This window comes from Oncorhynchus gorbuscha, unplaced genomic scaffold (genome assembly GCF_021184085.1).
Source record: "Oncorhynchus gorbuscha isolate QuinsamMale2020 ecotype Even-year unplaced genomic scaffold, OgorEven_v1.0 Un_scaffold_1159, whole genome shotgun sequence".
Classification (NCBI taxonomy): domain Eukaryota; kingdom Metazoa; phylum Chordata; class Actinopteri; order Salmoniformes; family Salmonidae; genus Oncorhynchus; species Oncorhynchus gorbuscha.
The window spans coordinates 157501-180555 of NW_025746024.1; the positions used below are offsets into that span (position 1 = coordinate 157501).

General features: G+C 37.0%; 1 protein-coding gene across 1 annotated transcript in view; it reads right to left on the minus strand.

Annotated features, from left to right (window-relative positions):
* Window positions 1–23055, minus strand: part of LOC124021679 (unconventional myosin-XV-like) — a gene marked incomplete at its 3' end in the record, with an annotated part of 187428 nt that overhangs the window by 157481 nt on the left and 6892 nt on the right. Inside the window, 7 exon segments of the mRNA XM_046336788.1 lie at window positions 474–576; window positions 676–681; window positions 1464–1554; window positions 15884–15958; window positions 17691–17800; window positions 20082–20145; window positions 20605–20687. Coding sequence (XP_046192744.1) covers window positions 474–576; window positions 676–681; window positions 1464–1554; window positions 15884–15958; window positions 17691–17800; window positions 20082–20145; window positions 20605–20687 — 532 coding nt within the window.

A 23055-nucleotide genomic window follows, 5' to 3' on the forward strand; every position in this document is an offset into this window, starting at 1 on the left:
TGGTATCGTGGGGTATATACAGAGTTACCGTGGTAACGTGGGGTATATACAGAGTTACTGTGGTAACGTGGGGTATATACAGAGTTACCGTGGTAAGGTGGGGTATATACAGAGTTACCGTGGTAACATGGCGTATGGACGGAGTTACCTTGGTAACGTGGAGTATAGACAGAGTTACCGTGGTAACATGGAGTATAGACAGAGTTCCCGCTCCCATCAGCTGATATGATTGACTGTTGTAACAAATTAACGTAAATACACTACTCACTCCTCATAGCCTGGTTCCTCTCTAGGTTTATAGGTGTTGAAATGCTTCTACCTGATTGACTGATTGACTGTTGTAACAAATTAACGTAAATACACTACTCACTCCTCATAGCCTGGTTCCTCTCTAGGTTTATAGGTGTTGAAATGCTTCTACCTGATTGACTGATTGACTGTGGTAACAAATTAACGTAAATACACTACTCACTCCTCCAGAAATATCTCCACATATTTCCCGAAGCGGCTAGAGTTGTCATTCCGGACTGTTTTGGCATTCCCAAAGGATTCCAACAAGGGAGTGGCCTCCAGGATCTGTTACCGTGACAACCAATCAGTACTAGGAGTAGTTACTAGGGTTGCTAAGGGGAACAACAAACAACAACCACCGCAACAAAACTACAGACACATTACCTCAATCTGGGGGGGGGGGGGTCAGAGGCGGAGGGAGAGAGAGAGAGACAACAGTTAGGGTAATAAAAGGAAGTTACGGTCAGTATGTTTACATGTACACCTGCTGTAATGTTGTGTTTACCTGCTGTGTAATGCTGTGTTTACCTGTTGTGTAATGCTGTGTTTACCTGTTGTGTAATGTTGTGTAATGTTGTGTTTACCTGTTGTGTAATGCTGTGTTTACCTGTTGTGTAATGTTGTGTAATGCTGTGTTTACCTGTTGTGTAATGTTGTGTTTACCTGTTGTGTAATACTGTGTTTACCTGTTGTGTAATGTTGTGTAATGTTGTGTTTACCTGCTGTGTAATGTTGTGTTTACCTGTTGTGTAATGTTGTGTTTACCTGTTGTGTAATGTTGTGTTTACCTGTTGTGTAATGTTGTGTTTACCTGTTGTGTAATGTTGTGTTTACCTGTTGTGTAATGTTGTGTTTACCTGTTGTGTAATGTTGTGTTTACCTGTTCTGTAACGTTGTGTTTACCTGCTGTGTAATGTTGTGTAATGTTGTGTTTACCTGCTGTGTAATGTTGTGCAATGTTGTGTTTACCTGTTGTAATGTTGTGTTTACCTGTTGTAACGTTGTGTTTACCTGTTGTGTAATGTTGTGTTTACCTGTTGTGTAATGTTGTGTTTACCTGTTGTGTAATGTTGTGTTTACCTGTTGTGTAATGTTGTGTTTACCTGTTGTGTAATGTTGTGTTTACCTGTTGTGTAATGTTGTGTTTACCTGTTGTGTAACGTTGTGTTTACCTGCTGTGTAATGTTGCGTTTGTGATGTATAGCTGTCAGGTAACGTAGGACCATTTTCGTGGCTTCAGTCTTCCCTGACCCGCTCTCCCCACTGAAATACATTTTCATCATTATCAGTCTTCCCTAACCCGTTCTCCCTACTGAATCACATTATCATAATCATTATCAGTCTTCCCTGACCCTTTCTCTTCACTGAAACACGTTAACATCATTATCAGTCTTCCCTAACCCTTTCTCTTCACTGAAACACATTAACATCATTATCAGTCTTCTCTAACCCGTTCTCCCTACTGAATCACATTATCATCATCATTATCAGTCTTCCCTAACCCTTTCTACCTACTGAATCACATTAATATCATTATCAGTCTTCTCTAACCCTTTCTCCCTACTGAATCACATTAACATCATTATCAGTCTTCCCTGACCCGTTCTCCTCACTGAATCACATTAATATCATTATCAGTCTTCCCTGACCCGTTCTCCCTACTGAATCACATTATCATAATCATTATCAGTCTTCCCTGACCCTTTCTCCCTACTGAATCACATTATCATCATCATTATCAGTCTTCCCTGACCCTTTCTCCTCACTGAAACACATTAATATCATTATCAGTCTTCCCTGACCCGTTCTCCTCACTGAAACACATTAACATCATTATCAGTCTTCCATGACCCGTTCCCCCTACTGAATCACATTAACATAATCATTATCAGTCTTCCCTGACCCGTTCTCCTCACTGAGACACATTAACATCATTATCAGTCTTCCATGACCCGTTCTCCACACTGAAGCACATTATCATAATCATTATCAGTCTTCCCTGACCCGTTCTCCTCACTGAATCACATTAACATCATTATCAGTCTTCCCTAACCCGTTCTCCCTACTGAATCACATTATCATCATCATTATCAGTCTTCCCTAACCCTTTCTCTTCACTGAAACACATTAACATCATTATCAGTCTTCTCTAACCCGTTCTCCCTACTGAATCACATTAACATCATCATTATCAGTCTTCCCTGACCCGTTCTCCTCACTGAAACACATTAACATCATTATCAGTCTTCCCTAACCCGTTCTCCCTACTGAATCACATTATCATAATCATTATCAGTCTTCCCTGACCCTTTCTCCCTACTGAATCACATTATCATCATCAATATCAGTCTTCCCTAACCCTTTCTACCTACTGATTCACATTAATATCATTATCAGTCTTCCCTAACCCGTTCTCCCTACTGAATCACATTAACATCATTATCTGTCTTCCCTGACCCTTTCTCCTCACTGAATCACATTAACATCATTATCAGTCTTCCCTGACCCGTTCTCCTCACTGAATCACATTAATATCATTATCAGTCTTCCCTGACCCATTCTCCCTACTGAATCACATTATCATAATCATTATCAGTCTTCCCTGACCCTTTCTCCCTACTGAATCACATTATCATCATCATTATCAGTCTTCCCTGACCCTTTCTCCCTACTGAATCACATTATCGTCATCATTATCAGTCTTCCCTGACCCTTTCTCCCTACTGAATCACATTATCATCATCATTATCAGTCTTCCCTAACCCTTTCTACCTACTGAATCACATTAATATCATTATCAGTCTTCCCTGACCCGTTCTCCTCACTGAGACACATTAACATCATTATCAGTCTTCCCTGACCCGTTCTCCCCACTGAATCACATTAACATCATTATCAGTCTTCCATGACCCGTTCTCCTCACTGAGACACATTAACATCATTATCAGTCTTCCCTGACCCGTTCTCCCCACTGAATCACATTAACATCATTATCAGTCTTCCATGACCCGTTCTCCTCACTGAGACACATTAACATCATTATCAGTCTTCCCTGACCCGTTCTCCCCACTGAATCACATTAACATCATTATCTGTCTTCCATGACCCGTTCTCCCCACTGAATCACATTAACATCATTATCAGTCTTCCCTGACCCTTTCTCCCTACTGAATCACATTATCATCATCATTATCAGTCTTCCCTAACCCTTTCTACCTACTGAATCACATTAATATCATTATCAGTCTTCCCTGACCCGTTCTCCTCACTGAGACACATTAACATCATTATCAGTCTTCCCTGACCCGTTCTCCCCACTGAATCACATTAACATCATTATCAGTCTTCCATGACCCGTTCTCCTCACTGAGACACATTAACATCATTATCAGTCTTCCATGACCCGTTCTCCACACTGAAGCACATTATCATAATCATTATCAGTCTTCCCTGACCCGTTCTCCTCACTGAATCACATTAACATCATTATCAGTCTTCCATAACCCGTTCTCCCTACTGAATCACATTATCATCATCATTATCAGTCTTCCCTAACCTGTTCTGCCTACTGAATCACATTATCATAATCATTATCAGTCTTCCCTAACCCTTTCTCTTCACTGAAACACATTAACATCATTATCAGTCTTCTCTAACCCGTTCTCCCTACTGAATCACATTATCATCATCATTATCAGTCTTCCCTAACCCTTTCTACCTACTGAATCACATTAATATCATTATCAGTCTTCTCTAACCCTTTCTCCCTACTGAATCACATTAACATCATTATCAGTCTTCCCTGACCCGTTCTCCTCACTGAATCACATTAATATCATTATCAGTCTTCCCTGACCCGTTCTCCCTACTGAATCACATTATCATAATCATTATCAGTCTTCCCTGACCCTTTCTCCCTACTGAATCACATTATCATCATCATTATCAGTCTTCCCTGACCCTTTCTCCTCACTGAAACACATTAATATCATTATCAGTCTTCCCTGACCCGTTCTCCTCACTGAAACACATTAACATCATTATCAGTCTTCCATGACCCGTTCCCCCTACTGAATCACATTAACATAATCATTATCAGTCTTCCCTGACCCGTTCTCCTCACTGAGACACATTAACATCATTATCAGTCTTCCATGACCCGTTCTCCACACTGAAGCACATTATCATAATCATTATCAGTCTTCCCTGACCCGTTCTCCTCACTGAATCACATTAACATCATTATCAGTCTTCCATAACCCGTTCTCCCTACTGAATCACATTATCATCATCATTATCAGTCTTCCCTAACCTGTTCTGCCTACTGAATCACATTATCATAATCATTATCAGTCTTCCCTGACCCGTTCTCCTCACTGAAACACATTAACATCATTATCAGTCTTCCCTAACCCGTTCTCCCAACTGAATCACATTATCATAATCATTATCAGTCTTCCCTGACCCATACTCCCTACTGAATCACATTATCATCATCATTATCAGTCTTCTCTAACCCGTTCTCCCTACTGAATCACATTATCATCATCATTATCAGTCTTCCCTGACCCTTTCTCTTCACTGAAACACATGAACATCATTATCAGTCTTCCCTGACCCGTTCTCCTCACTGAAACACATTAACATCATTATCTGTCTTCCCTGACCCTTTCTCCTCACTGAAACACATTAACATCATTATCAGTCTTCCCTAACCCTTTCTCCTCACTGAAACACATTAATATCATTATCAGTCTTCCCTGACCCTTTCTCCCTACTGAATCACATTATCATAATCATTATCTGTCTTCCCTGACCCTTTCTCCTCACTGAAACACATTAACATCATTATCAGTCTTCCCTGACCCTTTCTCCCTACTGAATCACATTATCATAATCATTATCAGTCTTCCCTGACCCTTTCTCCTCACTGAAACACATTAACATTATTATCAGTCTTCCCTGACCCGTTCTCCTCACTGAAACACATTAACATTATTATCAGTCTTCCCTATCCTGCTCTCCCCACTGAAACATATTATCAACATTAAACCATATCAACATTAAACCATTATCAACATTAAACCATATCAACATTAAACCATTATCAACATTAAACCATTATCAACATTAAACCATTATCAACATTAAACCATTATCAACATTAAACCATATCAACATTAAACCATATCAACATTAAACCATATCAACATTAAACCATATCAACATTAAACCATATCAACATTAAACCATTATCAACATTAAACCATTATCAACATTAAACCATATCAACATTAAACCATTATCAACATTAAACCATTATCAACATTAAACCATATCAACATTAAACCATTATCAATATTAAACCATTATCAACATTAAACCATTATCAACATTAAACCATTATCAACACTAAACCATATCAACATTAAACCAACATTAAACCATGATCAACATTAAACCATTATCAACATTAAACCATTATCAACATTAAACCATTATCAACATTAAACCAACATTAAACCATATCAACATTAAACCATATCAACATTAAACCATTATCAACACTAAACCATATCAACATTAAACCATTATCAACATTAAACCATATCAACATTAAACCAACATTAAACCATTATCAACATTAAACCATATCAACATTAAACCATATCAACATGAAACCATATCAACATTAAACCATATCAACATTAAACCATATCAACATTAAACCATATCAACATTAAACCATTATCAACATTAAACCATTATCAACATTAAACCATATCAACATTAAACCATATCAACATTAAACCATTATCAACACTAAACCAACATTAAACCATTATCAACACTAAACCGTTATCAACACTAAACCAACATTAAACCATTATCAACACTAAACCAGTATCAACATTAAACCATTATCAACATTAAACCAACATTAAACCATTATCAACATTAAACCATTATCAACATTAAACCATATCAACATTAAACCATATCAGCATTAAACCATTATCAACATTAAACCATTATCGACATTAAACCATTATCAACATTAAACCATTATCAACATTAAACCATATCAACATTAAACCATTATCAACACTAAACCATATCAACATTAAACCATTATCAGCATTAAACCAACATTAAACCATTATCAACATTAAACCATATCAACATTAAACCATATCAACATTAAACCAACATTAAACCATTATCAACATTAAACCATATCAACATTAAACCATATCAACATTAAACCATATCAACATTAAACCATTATCAACATTAAACCATATCAACATTAAACCATTATCAACATTAAACCATTATCAACATTAAACCATTATCAACATTAAACCATTATCAACATTAAACCATATCAACACTAAACCAACATTAAACCATTATCAACATTAAACCAACATTAAACCATTATCAACATTAAACCAACATTAAACCATTATCAACATTAAACCATTATCAACATTAAACCATATCAACATTAAACCATATCAACATTAAACCATATCAACATTAAACCATATCAACATTAAACCATATCAACATTAAACCATATCAACATTAAACCATATTAACATTAAACCAACATTAAACCAACATTAAACCATTATCAACATTAAACCAACATTAAACCAACATTAAACCATATCAACATTAAACCAACATTAAACCATTATCAACATTAAACCATATCAACATTAAACCATATCAACATTAAACCATATCAACATTAAACCATATCAACATTAAACCATTATCAACATTAAACCATTATCAACATTAAACCAGTATCAACATTAAACCATATCAACATTAAACCATATCAACATTAAACCATATCAACATTAAACCATATCAACATTAAACCATATCAACATTAAACCATTATCAACATTAAACCATTATCAACATTAAACCAACATTAAACCATATCAACATTAAACCATATCAACATTAAACCAACATTAAACCATTATCAACATTAAACCAACATTAAACCATATCAACATTAAACCATTATCAACATTAAACCAACATTAAACCATTATCAACATTAAACCAACATTAAACCATATCAACATTAAACCATTATCAACATTAAACCATTATCAACATTAAACCAACATTAAACCATATCAACATTAAACCATATCAACATTAAACCAACATTAAACCATTATCAACATTAAACCAACATTAAACCATATCAACATTAAACCATATCAACATTAAACCATTATCAACATTATACCAACATTAAACCATTATCAACATTAAACCATATCAACATTAAACCATATCAACATTAAACCATTATCAACATTAAACCAGTATCAACATTAAACCATATCAACATTAAACCATATCAACACTAAACCATTATCAACATTAAACCATATCAACACTAAACCAACATTAAACCATTATCAACATTAAACCATTATCAACATTAAACCATATCAACATTAAACCATTATCAACATTAAACCATATCAACATTAAACCATATCAACATTAAACCATTATCAACATTAAACCATTATCAACATTAAACCATATAAACATTAAACCATTATCAACATTAAACCATTATCAACATTAAACCATATCAACACTAAACCATTATCAACATTAAACCATATCAACATTAAACCATATCAACATTAAACCATATCAACATTAAACCAGTATCAACATTAAACCAACATTAAACCATTATCAACATTAAACCATTATCAACACTAAACTATTATCAACATTAAACCATATCAACATTAAACCATTATCAACATTAAACCATATCAACATTAAACCATTATCAACATTAAACCATATCAACATTAAACCATTATCAACATTAAACCATTATCAACATTAAACCATTATCAACATTAAACCATTATCAACATTAAACCATATCAACATTAAACCATATCAACATTAAACCATATCAACATTAAACCATATCAACATTAAACCATATCAACATTAAACCATTATCAACATTAAACCATTATCAACATTAAACCATATCAACATTAAACCATTATCAACATTAAACCATTATCAACATTAAACCATATCAACATTAAACCATTATCAATATTAAACCATTATCAACATTAAACCATTATCAACATTAAACCATTATCAACACTAAACCATATCAACATTAAACCAACATTAAACCATGATCAACATTAAACCATTATCAACATTAAACCATTATCAACATTAAACCATTATCAACATTAAACCAACATTAAACCATATCAACATTAAACCATTATCAACACTAAACCATATCAACATTAAACCATTATCAACATTAAACCATATCAACATTAAACCAACATTAAACCATTATCAACATTAAACCATATCAACATTAAACCATATCAACATGAAACCATATCAACATTAAACCATATCAACATTAAACCATATCAACATTAAACCATATCAACATTAAACCATTATCAACATTAAACCATTATCAACATTAAACCATATCAACATTAAACCATATCAACATTAAACCATTATCAACACTAAACCAACATTAAACCATTATCAACACTAAACCGTTATCAACACTAAACCAACATTAAACCATTATCAACACTAAACCAGTATCAACATTAAACCATTATCAACATTAAACCAACATTAAACCATTATCAACATTAAACCATTATCAACATTAAACCATATCAACATTAAACCATATCAGCATTAAACCATTATCAACATTAAACCATTATCGACATTAAACCATTATCAACATTAAACCATTATCAACATTAAACCATATCAACATTAAACCATTATCAACACTAAACCATATCAACATTAAACCATTATCAGCATTAAACCAACATTAAACCATTATCAACATTAAACCATATCAACATTAAACCATATCAACATTAAACCAACATTAAACCATTATCAACATTAAACCATATCAACATTAAACCATATCAACATTAAACCATATCAACATTAAACCATTATCAACATTAAACCATATCAACATTAAACCATTATCAACATTAAACCATTATCAACATTAAACCATTATCAACATTAAACCATTATCAACATTAAACCATATCAACACTAAACCAACATTAAACCATTATCAACATTAAACCAACATTAAACCATTATCAACATTAAACCAACATTAAACCATTATCAACATTAAACCATTATCAACATTAAACCATATCAACATTAAACCATATCAACATTAAACCATATCAACATTAAACCATATCAACATTAAACCATATCAACATTAAACCATATCAACATTAAACCATATTAACATTAAACCAACATTAAACCAACATTAAACCATTATCAACATTAAACCAACATTAAACCAACATTAAACCATATCAACATTAAACCAACATTAAACCATTATCAACATTAAACCATATCAACATTAAACCATATCAACATTAAACCATATCAACATTAAACCATATCAACATTAAACCATTATCAACATTAAACCATTATCAACATTAAACCAGTATCAACATTAAACCATATCAACATTAAACCATATCAACATTAAACCATATCAACATTAAACCATATCAACATTAAACCATATCAACATTAAACCATTATCAACATTAAACCATTATCAACATTAAACCAACATTAAACCATATCAACATTAAACCATATCAACATTAAACCAACATTAAACCATTATCAACATTAAACCAACATTAAACCATATCAACATTAAACCATTATCAACATTAAACCAACATTAAACCATTATCAACATTAAACCAACATTAAACCATATCAACATTAAACCATTATCAACATTAAACCATTATCAACATTAAACCAACATTAAACCATATCAACATTAAACCATATCAACATTAAACCAACATTAAACCATTATCAACATTAAACCATATCAACATTAAACCATATCAACATTAAACCATTATCAACATTATACCAACATTAAACCATTATCAACATTAAACCATATCAACATTAAACCATATCAACATTAAACCATTATCAACATTAAACCAGTATCAACATTAAACCATATCAACATTAAACCATATCAACACTAAACCATTATCAACATTAAACCATATCAACACTAAACCAACATTAAACCATTATCAACATTAAACCATTATCAACATTAAACCATATCAACATTAAACCATTATCAACATTAAACCATATCAACATTAAACCATATCAACATTAAACCATTATCAACATTAAACCATTATCAACATTAAACCATATAAACATTAAACCATTATCAACATTAAACCATTATCAACATTAAACCATATCAACACTAAACCATTATCAACATTAAACCATATCAACATTAAACCATATCAACATTAAACCATATCAACATTAAACCAGTATCAACATTAAACCAACATTAAACCATTATCAACATTAAACCATTATCAACACTAAACTATTATCAACATTAAACCATATCAACATTAAACCATTATCAACATTAAACCATTATCAACATTAAACCATTATCAACATTAAACCATTATCAACATTAAACCATATCAACATTAAACCATATCAACATTAAACCATTATCAACATTAAACCATTATCAACATTAAACCATATCAACATTAAACCATATCAACACTAAACCATTATCAACATTAAACCATTATCAACATTAAACCATTATCAACATTAAACCATTATCAACATTAAAACATTATCAACATTAAACCATATCAACATTAAACCATTATCAACATTAAACCATATCAACATTAAACCAGTATCAACATTAAACCATATCAACATTAAACCATTATCAACATTAAACCATTATCAACATTAAACCAGTATCAACATTAAACCATTATCAACATTAAACCATTATCAACACTAAACCAACATTAAACCATTATCAACACTAAACCAGTATCAACATTAAACCATTATCAACATTAAACCAACATTAAACCATTATCAACATTAAACCATTATCAACATTAAACCATATCAACATTAAACCATTATCAACATTAAACCATATCAACATTAAACCAGTATCAACATTAAACCATATCAACATTAAACCATTATCAACATTAAACCATTATCAACATTAAACCAGTATCAACATTAAACCATTATCAACGTTAAACCATTATCAACACTAAACCAACATTAAACCATTATCAACACTAAACCAGTATCAACATTAAACCATTATCAACATTAAACCAACATTAAACCATATCAACATTAAACCATATCAACATTAAACCATTATCAACATTAAACCATTATCAACATTAAACCATATCAACATTAAACCATATCAACATTAAACCATTATCAACACTAAACCAACATTAAACCATTATCAACACTAAACCATTATCAACACTAAACCAACATTAAACCATTATCAACACTAAACCAGTATCAACATTAAACCATTATCAACATTAAACCAACATTAAACCATTATCAACATTAAACCATTATCAACATTAAACCATATCAACATTAAACCATATCAACATTAAACCATTATCAACATTAAACCATTATCAACATTAAACCATATCAACATTAAACCATATCAGCATTAAACCATTATCAACATTAAACCATTATCGACATTAAACCATTATCAACATTAAACCATATCAACATTAAACCATATCAACATTAAACCATATCAACATTAAACCATATCAACATTAAACCATTATCAACATTAAACCATTATCAACATTAAACCATTATCAACATTAAACCATATCAACATTAAACCATTATCAACATTAAACCATTATCAACATTAAACCATATCAACATTAAACCATTATCAACACTAAACCAACATTAAACCATTATCAACACTAAACCAGTATCAACATTAAACCATTATCAACATTAAACCAACATTAAACCATTATCAACATTAAACCATTATCAACATTAAACCATATCAACATTAAACCATATCAACATTAAACCATTATCAACATTAAACCATTATCAACATTAAACCATATCAACATTAAACCATATCAGCATTAAACCATTATCAACATTAAACCATTATCGACATTAAACCATTATCAACATTAAACCATATCAACATTAAACCATATCAACATTAAACCATATCAACATTAAACCATATCAACATTAAACCATTATCAACATTAAACCATATCAACATTAAACCATATCAACATTAAACCAACATGAAACCATTATCAACATGAAACCATTATCAACATTAAACCATTATCAACATTAACCATTATCAACATGATCAGTCTTCCCATTGAAAACATTATTAATATTACCAACGTCATGAAGACTATCAACCAATATCAAACAATACTAACAAATATGAACCCAAATGAATGCACTATCAATATTTTCAAGGCAAACTGAATTACTGAAGCATTAACACCATTATCAGTGTCGTCACTCCCAGTAACAGTACATTATCCACAGTGCCTTCAGAAAGTATTCATACCCCTTGACTTGATTCCACATTTAGTTTTGTTACAGCCTGACTTCAAAATAGATTAAATGTAAATACCTCATAATGACAAAGCGAATACGTGTTTTCTAGATATTTTAGCAAATGTATTGAATATTAAATAAAGAAATATCAGATTTGCATAATCGCTCACATCGCTGAGTCAAAACTTTGTAGAAGCACCTTTGGCGGCGTTTGAAGATGTGAGCCTTTCTGGGTGAGTCTCTAAGAGCTTTTTCCAACATCTGCACATTATTCTATTCAAAATTCTACAAGCTCTGTCAAATTGGCTGTTGATCACTGCTAGACAACCATTTCCAAGAATTGCCATATATTTTCAGATAGATTTAAGTCAAAAATGTTACTCCGAAACATTCACTGTCTTCTTGGTATGCGACTCCAGTGTAGATTTGGCCTTGTGTTTTAGGTTATCGTCCTGCTGAAAGGTGAATTCATCTCCCAGTGTCTGGTGGAAAACAGACTGAACCAGGTTATTGTCCTGCTGAAAGGTGAATTCATCTCCCAGTCTCTGGTGGAAAGCAGACTGAACCAGGTTATTGTCCTGCTGAAAGGTGAATTCATCTCCCAGTCTCTGGTGGAAAGCAGACTGAACCATGTTATTGTCCTGCTGAAAGGTGAATTCATCTCCCAGTCTCTGGTGGAAAGCAAACTGAACCAGGTTATTGTCCTGCTGAAAGGTGAATTCATCTCCCAGTGTCTGGAGGAAAGCAGACTGAACCAGGTTATTGTCCTGCTGAAAGGTGAATTCATCTCCCAGTCTCTGGTGGAAAGCAGACTGAACCAGGTTATTGTCCTGCTGAAAGGTGAATTCATCTCCCAGTGTCTGGAGGAAAGCAGACTGAACCAGGTTATTGTCCTGCTGAAAGGTGAATTCATCTCCCAGTCTCTGGTGGAAAGCAGACTGAACCAGGTTATTGTCCTGCTGAAAGGTGAATTCATCTCCCAGTGTCTGGAGGAAAGCAGACTGAACCAGGTTATTGTCCTGCTGAAAGGTGAATTCATCTCCCAGTGTCTGGTGGAAAGCAGACTGAACCAGGTTATTGTCCTGCTGAAAGGTGAATTCATCTCCCAGTGTCTGGTGGAAAGCAGACTGAACCAGGTTATTGTCCTGCTGAAAGGTGAATTCATCTCCCAGTGTCTGGTGGAAAGCAGACTGAACCATGTTATTGTCCTGCTGAAAGGTGAATTCATCTCCCACTCTCTGGTGGAAAGCAGACTGAACCAGGTTATTGTCCTGCTGAAAGGTGAATTCATCTCCCAGTGTCTGGTGGAAAGCAGACTGAACCAGGTTATTGTCCTGCTGAAAGGTGAATTCATCTCCCAGTGTCTGGTGGAAAGCAGACTGAACCAGGTTATTGTCCTGCTGAAAGGTGAATTCATCTCCCAGTGTCTGGAGGAAAGCAGACTGAACCAGGTTATTGTCCTGCTGAAAGGTGAATTCATCTCCCAGTGTCTGGTGGAAAGCAGACTGAACCAGGTTATTGTCCTGCTGAAAGGTGAATTCATCTCCCAGTGTCTGGTGGAAAGCAGACTGAACCAGGTTATTGTCCTGCTGAAAGGTGAATTCATCTCCCAGTGTCTGGTGGAAAGCAGACTGAACCATGTTATTGTCCTGCTGAAAGGTGAATTCATCTCCCACTCTCTGGTGGAAAGCAGACTGAACCAGGTTATTGTCCTGCTGAAAGGTGAATTCATCTCCCAGTGTCTGGTGGAAAGCAGACTGAACCAGGTTATTGTCCTGCTGAAAGGTGAATTCATCTCCCAGTGTCTGGTGGAAAGCAGACTGAACCAGGTTATTGTCCTGCTGAAAGGTGAATTCATCTCCCAGTGTCTGGAGGAAAGCAGACTGAACCAGGTTATTGTCCTGCTGAAAGGTGAATTCATCTCCCAGTGTCTGGTGGAAAGCAGACTGAACCAGGTTTTTGTCCTGCTGAAAGGTGAATTCATCTCCCAGTGTCTGGTGGAAAGCAGACTGAACCAGGTTTCTGCAGCACTACATTAGTGCCTTGCTGCAAACAGGAATCATGTTTTAGAATATTTTTATTCTGTATGTTATTCCTTATTTTCACTCTGTAATTTAGGTTAGTTTTGTGGAGTAACTACAATGTTGTTGATCCATCCTCAGTTTTCTCCTATCATAGCCATTAAACTCTACATGTTTTAACAACGGTTTCCTTCCCCTCCGGCAACTGAGTTAGGAAGGATGCCTGCACCTTTGTAATGACTGGGTGTATTGATACACCATCCAAAGTGTAATTAATAACTTTACCATGCTCAAAGGGATATTCAATGTTTTTTTTTTTTTTCTTACCCATCTACCAATAGGTGCCCTTCTTTACGAGGCATTGGAAAACCTCCCTGGTCTTTGTGGTTGAATCTGTGTTTGAAATATACTGCTCGACTGAGGGACCTTACAGATAATTGTATGTGTGGGGTACAGAGATGTTTATTATTATATAAACTACCTGTCAAATGTTTTAGAACATCATTCAAGGTTTTCTCTTTGTTTAAAAAAAAACTATCAAGCACTATGACGAAAGTGGCTCTCATGAGGACCGCCACAGGAAAGGAAGACCCAGAGTTACCTCTGCTGCAGAGGATAAGTTCATTAGAATTACCAGCATATTTGAACTTATATCTGAACTTATATAGGCTTGACATAACAAACACTTATTGACTCAACACATTTAAAGCTTTTCATTTTTAGTTGGTAAATATTTTGAAAAACATGATTCCACTTTGACATTATGTGGTTGGGTTTGTAGGTCAGTGACCTAAAAAAAAAGTCTTAATTATAAATTCAGACTGTAACAAAATGTGTAAAAAGCCAAGGGGTGTGAATCCATTCTGAAGGTCCTGTCTACAGTTACATTATCCCCACTACAACACATTATCTGTGATATTCCAGTATTCCTATATCCATAATGTATCAACATTATCACAGCATTATCACAACATTACGTTGACTTGTACCTGATGATGATGCACTGGTTGTGTTTAGCATCCATCATGGTGGTGTAGGAAACACTGGCGATGGAAAACAGATGCCTGGGAGAGAAGAACAACGAGAGTGGTAGACAAAGAGAGAACACATCTATAAGACTGACTGGGTACTGAAACATTCATAATGAGACTGACCGGGTACTGAACCATTCATACTGAGACTGACCGGGTACTGAACCATTCATCCTGAGAATGACCGGCTACTGAACCATTCATCCTGAGACTGACCGGGTACTGAACCATTCATCCTGAGACTGACCGGGTACTGAACCATTCATCCTGAGACTGACCGGGTACTGAACCATTCATCCTGAGACTGACCGGGTACTGTACCATTCATCCTGAGACTGAACGGGTACTGAACCATTCATCCTGAGACTGACCGGGTACTGTACCATTCATACTGAGACTGACCGGGTACTGAACCATTCATCCTGAGACTGACCGGGTACTGAACCATTCATACTGAGACCGACCGGGTACTGAACCATTCATACTGAGACTGACCGGGTACTGAACCATTCATACTGAGACCGACCGGGTGCTGAACCATTCATACTGAGACTGACCGGGTGCTGAACCATTCATACTGAGACTGACCGGGTACTGAACCATTCATACTGAGACTGACCGGGTACTGAACCATTCATCCTGAGACTGACCGGGTACTGAACCATTCATACTGAGACTGACCGGGAACTGAACCATTCATAATGAGACTGACCGGGTACTGAACCATTCATACTGAGACTGACCGGGAACTGAACCATTCATAATGAGACCTGCCGCCCTTACACTCTAACCACAAGGCTACCTGCCGCCCCTACACTCGAACCACTAATCTACCTGCTCCCCTTACACTCTAACCACAAGGCTACCTGCTCCCCTTACACTCTAACCACTAGTCTACCTGCCGCCCCTACTCTAACCACTAGTCTACCTGCCGCCCCTACACTCGAACCACTAATCTACCTGCTCCCCTTACACTCTAACCACTAGTCTACCTGCCTCCCCTTACACTCTAACCACTAGTCTACCTGCCGCCCCTACACTCTAACCACTAGTCTACCTGCCTCCTCTACACTCTAACCACTAGACTACCTGCCGCCCTTACACTCTAAACACTAGGCTACCTGCCGCCCTTACACTCTAAACACTAGGCTACCTGCCGCCCTTACACTCTAACCACTAGACTACCTGCCGCCCCTACACTCTAACCACTAGGCTACCTGCCGCCCTTACACTCTAACCACTAGACTACCTGCCGCCCTTACACTCTAAACACTAGGCTACCTGCCGCCCTTACACTCTAACCACTAGACTACCTGCCGCCCCTACACTCTAACCACTAGGCTACCTGCCGCCCTTACACTCTAACCACTAGGGTTGGTGACTCGCACAGAGTCATCCTATCCACTCACACAGGCTCTCCCCTCTCCTGTTACTTACTGTGTGTTACTGTTTGTAGTTGTGAAGTGTGTGTGTGTGTGTGTGTGTGTGTTCTCTGGATACGAGATGTAACATGTCAGGACAATCAATACGAATATTCTCCCTGGCAACCAGCCAGCCGCATAGCAACACCAAGCTCACACACACAGATGAGAATAACACACACACACACACACACACACACACACACACACACACACACACACACACACACACACACACACACACACACACACACACACACACACACACACACACACACACACACACACACACACACACACACACACACACACACACACACACACACACAGTCAGCGTGTCTTACGGAGGGTTGTCTGCCATTCCGCGTCCTTCATACTGCAGCACCACGTCAGTCCCGTACGTGTTGAACATCCTATAGGGGTTCACCGAGACCAGGATACTACCTATATATGTCTAGAGACAGAGAGGTACATAATATAATATATGCCATTTAGCAGACGCTTTTATCCAAAGCGACTTACAGTCAAGTGTGCATACATTCTACGTATGGGTGGTCCCGGGGATCGAAACCACTACCCTGGCGTTACAAGCGCCATGCTCTACCAATTGAGCTACAGAAGGACCACTATGTTGACCAGGATACTACCTATATTTGTCTAGAGGGTTCACTGAGACCAGGATACTACCTATATATGTCTAGAGACAGAGAGGTACATGTTGACCAGGATACTACCTATATTTGTCTAGAGGGTTCACTGAGACCAGGATACTACCTATATATGTCTAGAGACAGAGAGGTACATGTTGACCAGGATACTACCTATATTTGTCTAGAGGGTTCACCGAGACCAGGATACTACCTATATATGTCTAGAGACAGAGAGGTACATGTTGACCAGGATACTACCTATATATGTCTAGAGACAGAGAGGTACATGTTGACCAGGATACTACTTATATATGTCTAGAGACAGAGAGGTACATGTTGACCAGGATACTACCTATATGTGTCTAGAGACAGAGAGGTACATGTTGACCAGGATACTACCTATATATGTCTAGAGACAGAGAGATACATGTTGACCAGGATACTACCTATATATGTCTAGAGACAGAGAGGTACATGTTGACCAGGATACTACCTATATATGTCTAGAGACAGAGAGGTACATGTTGACCAGGATACTACCTATATATGTCTAGAGACAGAGAGATACATGTTGACCAGGATACTACCTATATATGTCTAGAGACAGAGAGATACATGTTGACCAGGATACTACCTATATATGTCTAGAGGGTTCACTGAGACCAGGATACTACCTATATATGTCTAGAGACAGAGAGGTACATGTTGACCAGGATACTACCTATATATGTCTAGAGACAGAGAGGTACATGTTGACCAGGATACTACCTATATATGTCTAGAGGGTTCACCGAGACCAGGATACTACCTATATATGTCTAGAGACAGAGAGGTACATGTTGACCAGGATACTACCTATATATGACTAGAGACAGAGAGATACATGTTGACCAGGATACTACCTATATATGTCTAGAGACAGAGAGGTATATGTTGACCAGGATACTACCTATATATGTCTAGAGACAGAGAGGTACATTGCAAAAGGTCGCAAAGTTCAAGGGGGCCGAATACTTTCGCAAGACACTGTATGTCTACAAAGCCTACCATCAGTAACACACTACGCCGCCAGGGACTCAAATCCTGCTTAAGCCAGTACATGTCCAGGCTCGTCTGAAGTGTGCTAGAGAGCATTTGGATGATCCAGAAGAAGATTGGGGGAATGTCATATGGTCAGATGAAACCAAAATAGAACTTTTTGGTAAAAACTCAACTCATTGTGTTTGGAGGACAAAGAATGCTGAGTTGCATCCAAAGAACACCATACCTACTGTGAAGCATGGGGTGGAAACATCATGCTTTGGGGCTGTTTTTCTGTAAAGGGACCAGGACGACTGATCCGTGTAAAGGAAAGAATGAATGGGGCCATGTATCGTGAGATTTTGAGTGAAAACCTCCTTCCGTCAGCAAGGGCATTGAAGATGAAATGTGGCTGGGTCTTTCAGCATGACAATGATCCTGAACACACCGGGCAACGAAGGAGTGGCTTCGAAAGAAGCATTTCAAGGTATTGGAGTGGCCAAGCCAGTCTCCAGATCTCAACCCCATAGAAAATCTTTGGAGGGAGTTCAAAGTCCGTGTTGCCCAGCAACAGCCCCAAAACATCACTACTCTAGAGGAGATCTGCATGGAGGAATGGGCCAAAATACCAGCAACAGTGTGTGAAAACTTTGTGAAGACTTACAGAAAACGTTTGACCTCAGTCATTGCCAACAAAGGGTATATAACAATATATTGAGATAAACTTTTGTTATTGACCAAATACTTATTTTCCACCATAATTTGCAAGTAAATTCATTAAAAATCCTACAATGTGATTATCTGGATTTTCTTTCTCATTTTGTCTGTCAAAGTTGAAGTGTACCTATGATGAAAATTACAGGCCTCTCTCATCTTTTTTAAGTGGGAGAACTTGCACAATTGGTGGCTGACTAAATACTCTTTTGCATATTATTTGTTTATTTATTTATTTATTTATTTATTCGTTTGACTGATGATGTTCAACTATAAGCTCATAAATGTTAATCGTGACACTACGAGAGTATATATGAGTGAGTGAGTACAATGTACGAGTTGAGTTCTTACATATACGAGTTCCTGGTCGTAGCGCATCTTCAGGTTCATCAGCACTGTGGTCTCATTCAGCTCCCTGCAAACACACAGGAAGTAGTCACAGACACACCGGAAGTAGATACTGACACACGGGAAACAGGAACTGGTCCACCGGAAGTAGTTACAGACACACGGGAAGTAGTTGCTGACACACAGAATGTAGTTGCTGACACACAGAATGTAGTTGCTGACACACAGGATGTAGTTGCTGACACACAGGAAGTAGTTGCTGACACACAGAATGTAGTTGCTAACACACAGGATGTAGTTGCTGACACACAGGAAGTAGTTGCTGACACACAGGATGTAGTTGCTGACACACAGGATGTAGTTGCTGACACACAGGAGTTACTGACACAGGATGTAGTTGCTGACACACAGGATGTAGTTGGTGACACACAGGAGTTACTGACACAGGAAATAGTTGCTGACACACAGGATGTAGTTGCTGACACACAGGAAGTAGTTGCTGACACACAGGAAGTAGTGTTCTTACTCCATCTGTGTCATGTCTTCCATGCCGTACGCCCAAGGCTTCACCCTGTGAGGCACCGTGGGGATACACCTGATGGAGTAGATCTGTACACACACACACACACACACACACACACACACACACACACACACACACACACACACACACACACACACACACACACACACACACACACACACACACACACACACACACACACACACACACACACACACACACATCTTCTTGGTGACATGGGGGCAGTATTGAGTAGCTTGGATGAATAAGGTGCCCAGAGTAAACTACCTGCTCCTCAGTCCCAGTTGCTAATATATGCATATTATTAGTATATTTGGATAGAAAACACTCTGAAGTTTCCAAAACTGTTGTTTGAATGATGTCTGTGAATATAACAGAACTCCAATGACAGGCGAAAACCTGAGTAAAATCTAACCAGGAAGTGGGAAATCTGACACTTGTAGTTTTTGAACTCAGCCCCTATTGAAGATTCAGTGGAAATGGGTCATATTGCACTTCCTAAGGCTTCCACTAGATGTCAACAGTCTTTAGAACTTTGTTTGAGGCTTCTACTGTGAAGTGGGGGTGAATGAGAGGGAATTGAGCCAGGTGTCTGGCAGAGTGCCACAGGCTCTGACGCGCGGTCACGAGAGAGTTAGCTCGCGTTCCATTGCTTTTCTACAGACATAGGAATTCTCTGGTTGGAACGTTATTGAAGATTTATGATAAAAACTTCCCAATGATTGATTCTATACTTAAGCTGGACAAGTTTCTATAACCTGTAATGTAACATTCTGAACTTTTCGTCCGACGTTCGGCTGGACCTGAATGCGCGTTTGGATTTGTTTAGCAAACGCCCTAACAAAATAAGCTATATGGACATAAATGATGGACATTATCGAACAAAACAAACATTTATTGTGGAACTGCGATTCCTGGGAGTGCATTCTGATGAAGATCATCAAAGGTAAGTCAATATTTATAATGTTATTGCTGAGTAATGTTGACTACCCAATATGGCAGATATATTTTGGGCTGCTTTGTTGTCTGAACATTGTACTCAGATTATTGTATGGTTTGCTTTTTCCGTAACATAAAAAAAAAAAAATCTGACACAGCTCCCCATCCCGCATATACTGCCCTCCAGTCACAAAAGGTTAAGGAGAAGTATATCTCTAATTCCATGTGTAAAACTTGTATTTTCATCAACATTTATGATGAGTATTCCTGTGAATTCATGTGGCTCTCTGCAAAATCACCGGATGTTTCTGGAACTACTGAACGTAATGCGCCCAACGTTTGATATAAATATGCACTTTATCGAACGAAACATACACTTCACTATATATATGCCATTTAGCAGACGCTTTTATCCAAAGCGACTTACAGTCATGTGTGCATACAATTATACATGTGTTGTGTAACATCAAGTCCTGTGAGTGTCATCTGATGAAGATCATCAAAGGTTAGTGATTAATTCTATCTCTATTTGTGCTTTTTGTGACTCCACTCTTTGGCTGGAAAAATGACTGTGTTTTTCTGTGAGTTGGTGGTGACCGAACATAATCGTTTGCTTTCGAAATCAGTGGTGCATTTTTTAAATCAGGATTGGATTAACAAAAAATGTTATCTTTAAAATGATGTGAAATACTTGTGTGCTTGAGGAATTTAAATTATTATTTAGAAGTTATTTTGAATTTTGCGCCCTGCACTGGCTGTTGGCGAGTTGGGACGCTACAATCTGTCTGTCTGTCTGTCTGTCTGTCTGTCTGTCTGTCTGTCTGTCTGTCTGTCTGTCTGTCTGTCTGTCTGTCTGTCTGTCTGTCTGTCTGTCTGTCTGTCTGTCTGTCTGTCTGTCTGTCTGTCTGTCTGTCTGTCTGTCTCTGGGTATTTGGTGGTGTTGTCAGGTTAACTCTGTTAGACCCTGTGGTACTCGCTGTTGGCGAGTTGGGATACTAACCCTATGGGTCCTAACCCTATGGATCAAAACCCTATGGATCCTAACCCTATGGATCCTAACCCTATGGATCCTAACCCTAACCCTATGGTTCCTAACCCTATGGATCCTAACCCTATGGATCCTAACCCTATGGATCCTAACCCTAACCCTATGGATCCTAACCCTATGGATCCTAACCCTATGGATCCTAACCCTAACCCTATGGAACCTAACCCTATGGATCCTAACCATATGGGTCTTAACCCTAACCCTATGGGTCCTAACCCTATGGATCCTAACCCTATGGGTCCTAACCCTATGGATCCTAACCGTATGGATTCTAAACCTATGGGTCCTACCCCTATGGAACCTAACCCTATGGGTCCTAACCCTATGGATCCTAACCCTATGGATCCTAACCCTATGGGTCCTAACCCTATGGATCCTAACCCTATGGGTCCTAACCCTTTGGATCCTAAGCCTATGGACCCTAACCCTATGGGTCCTAACCCTAT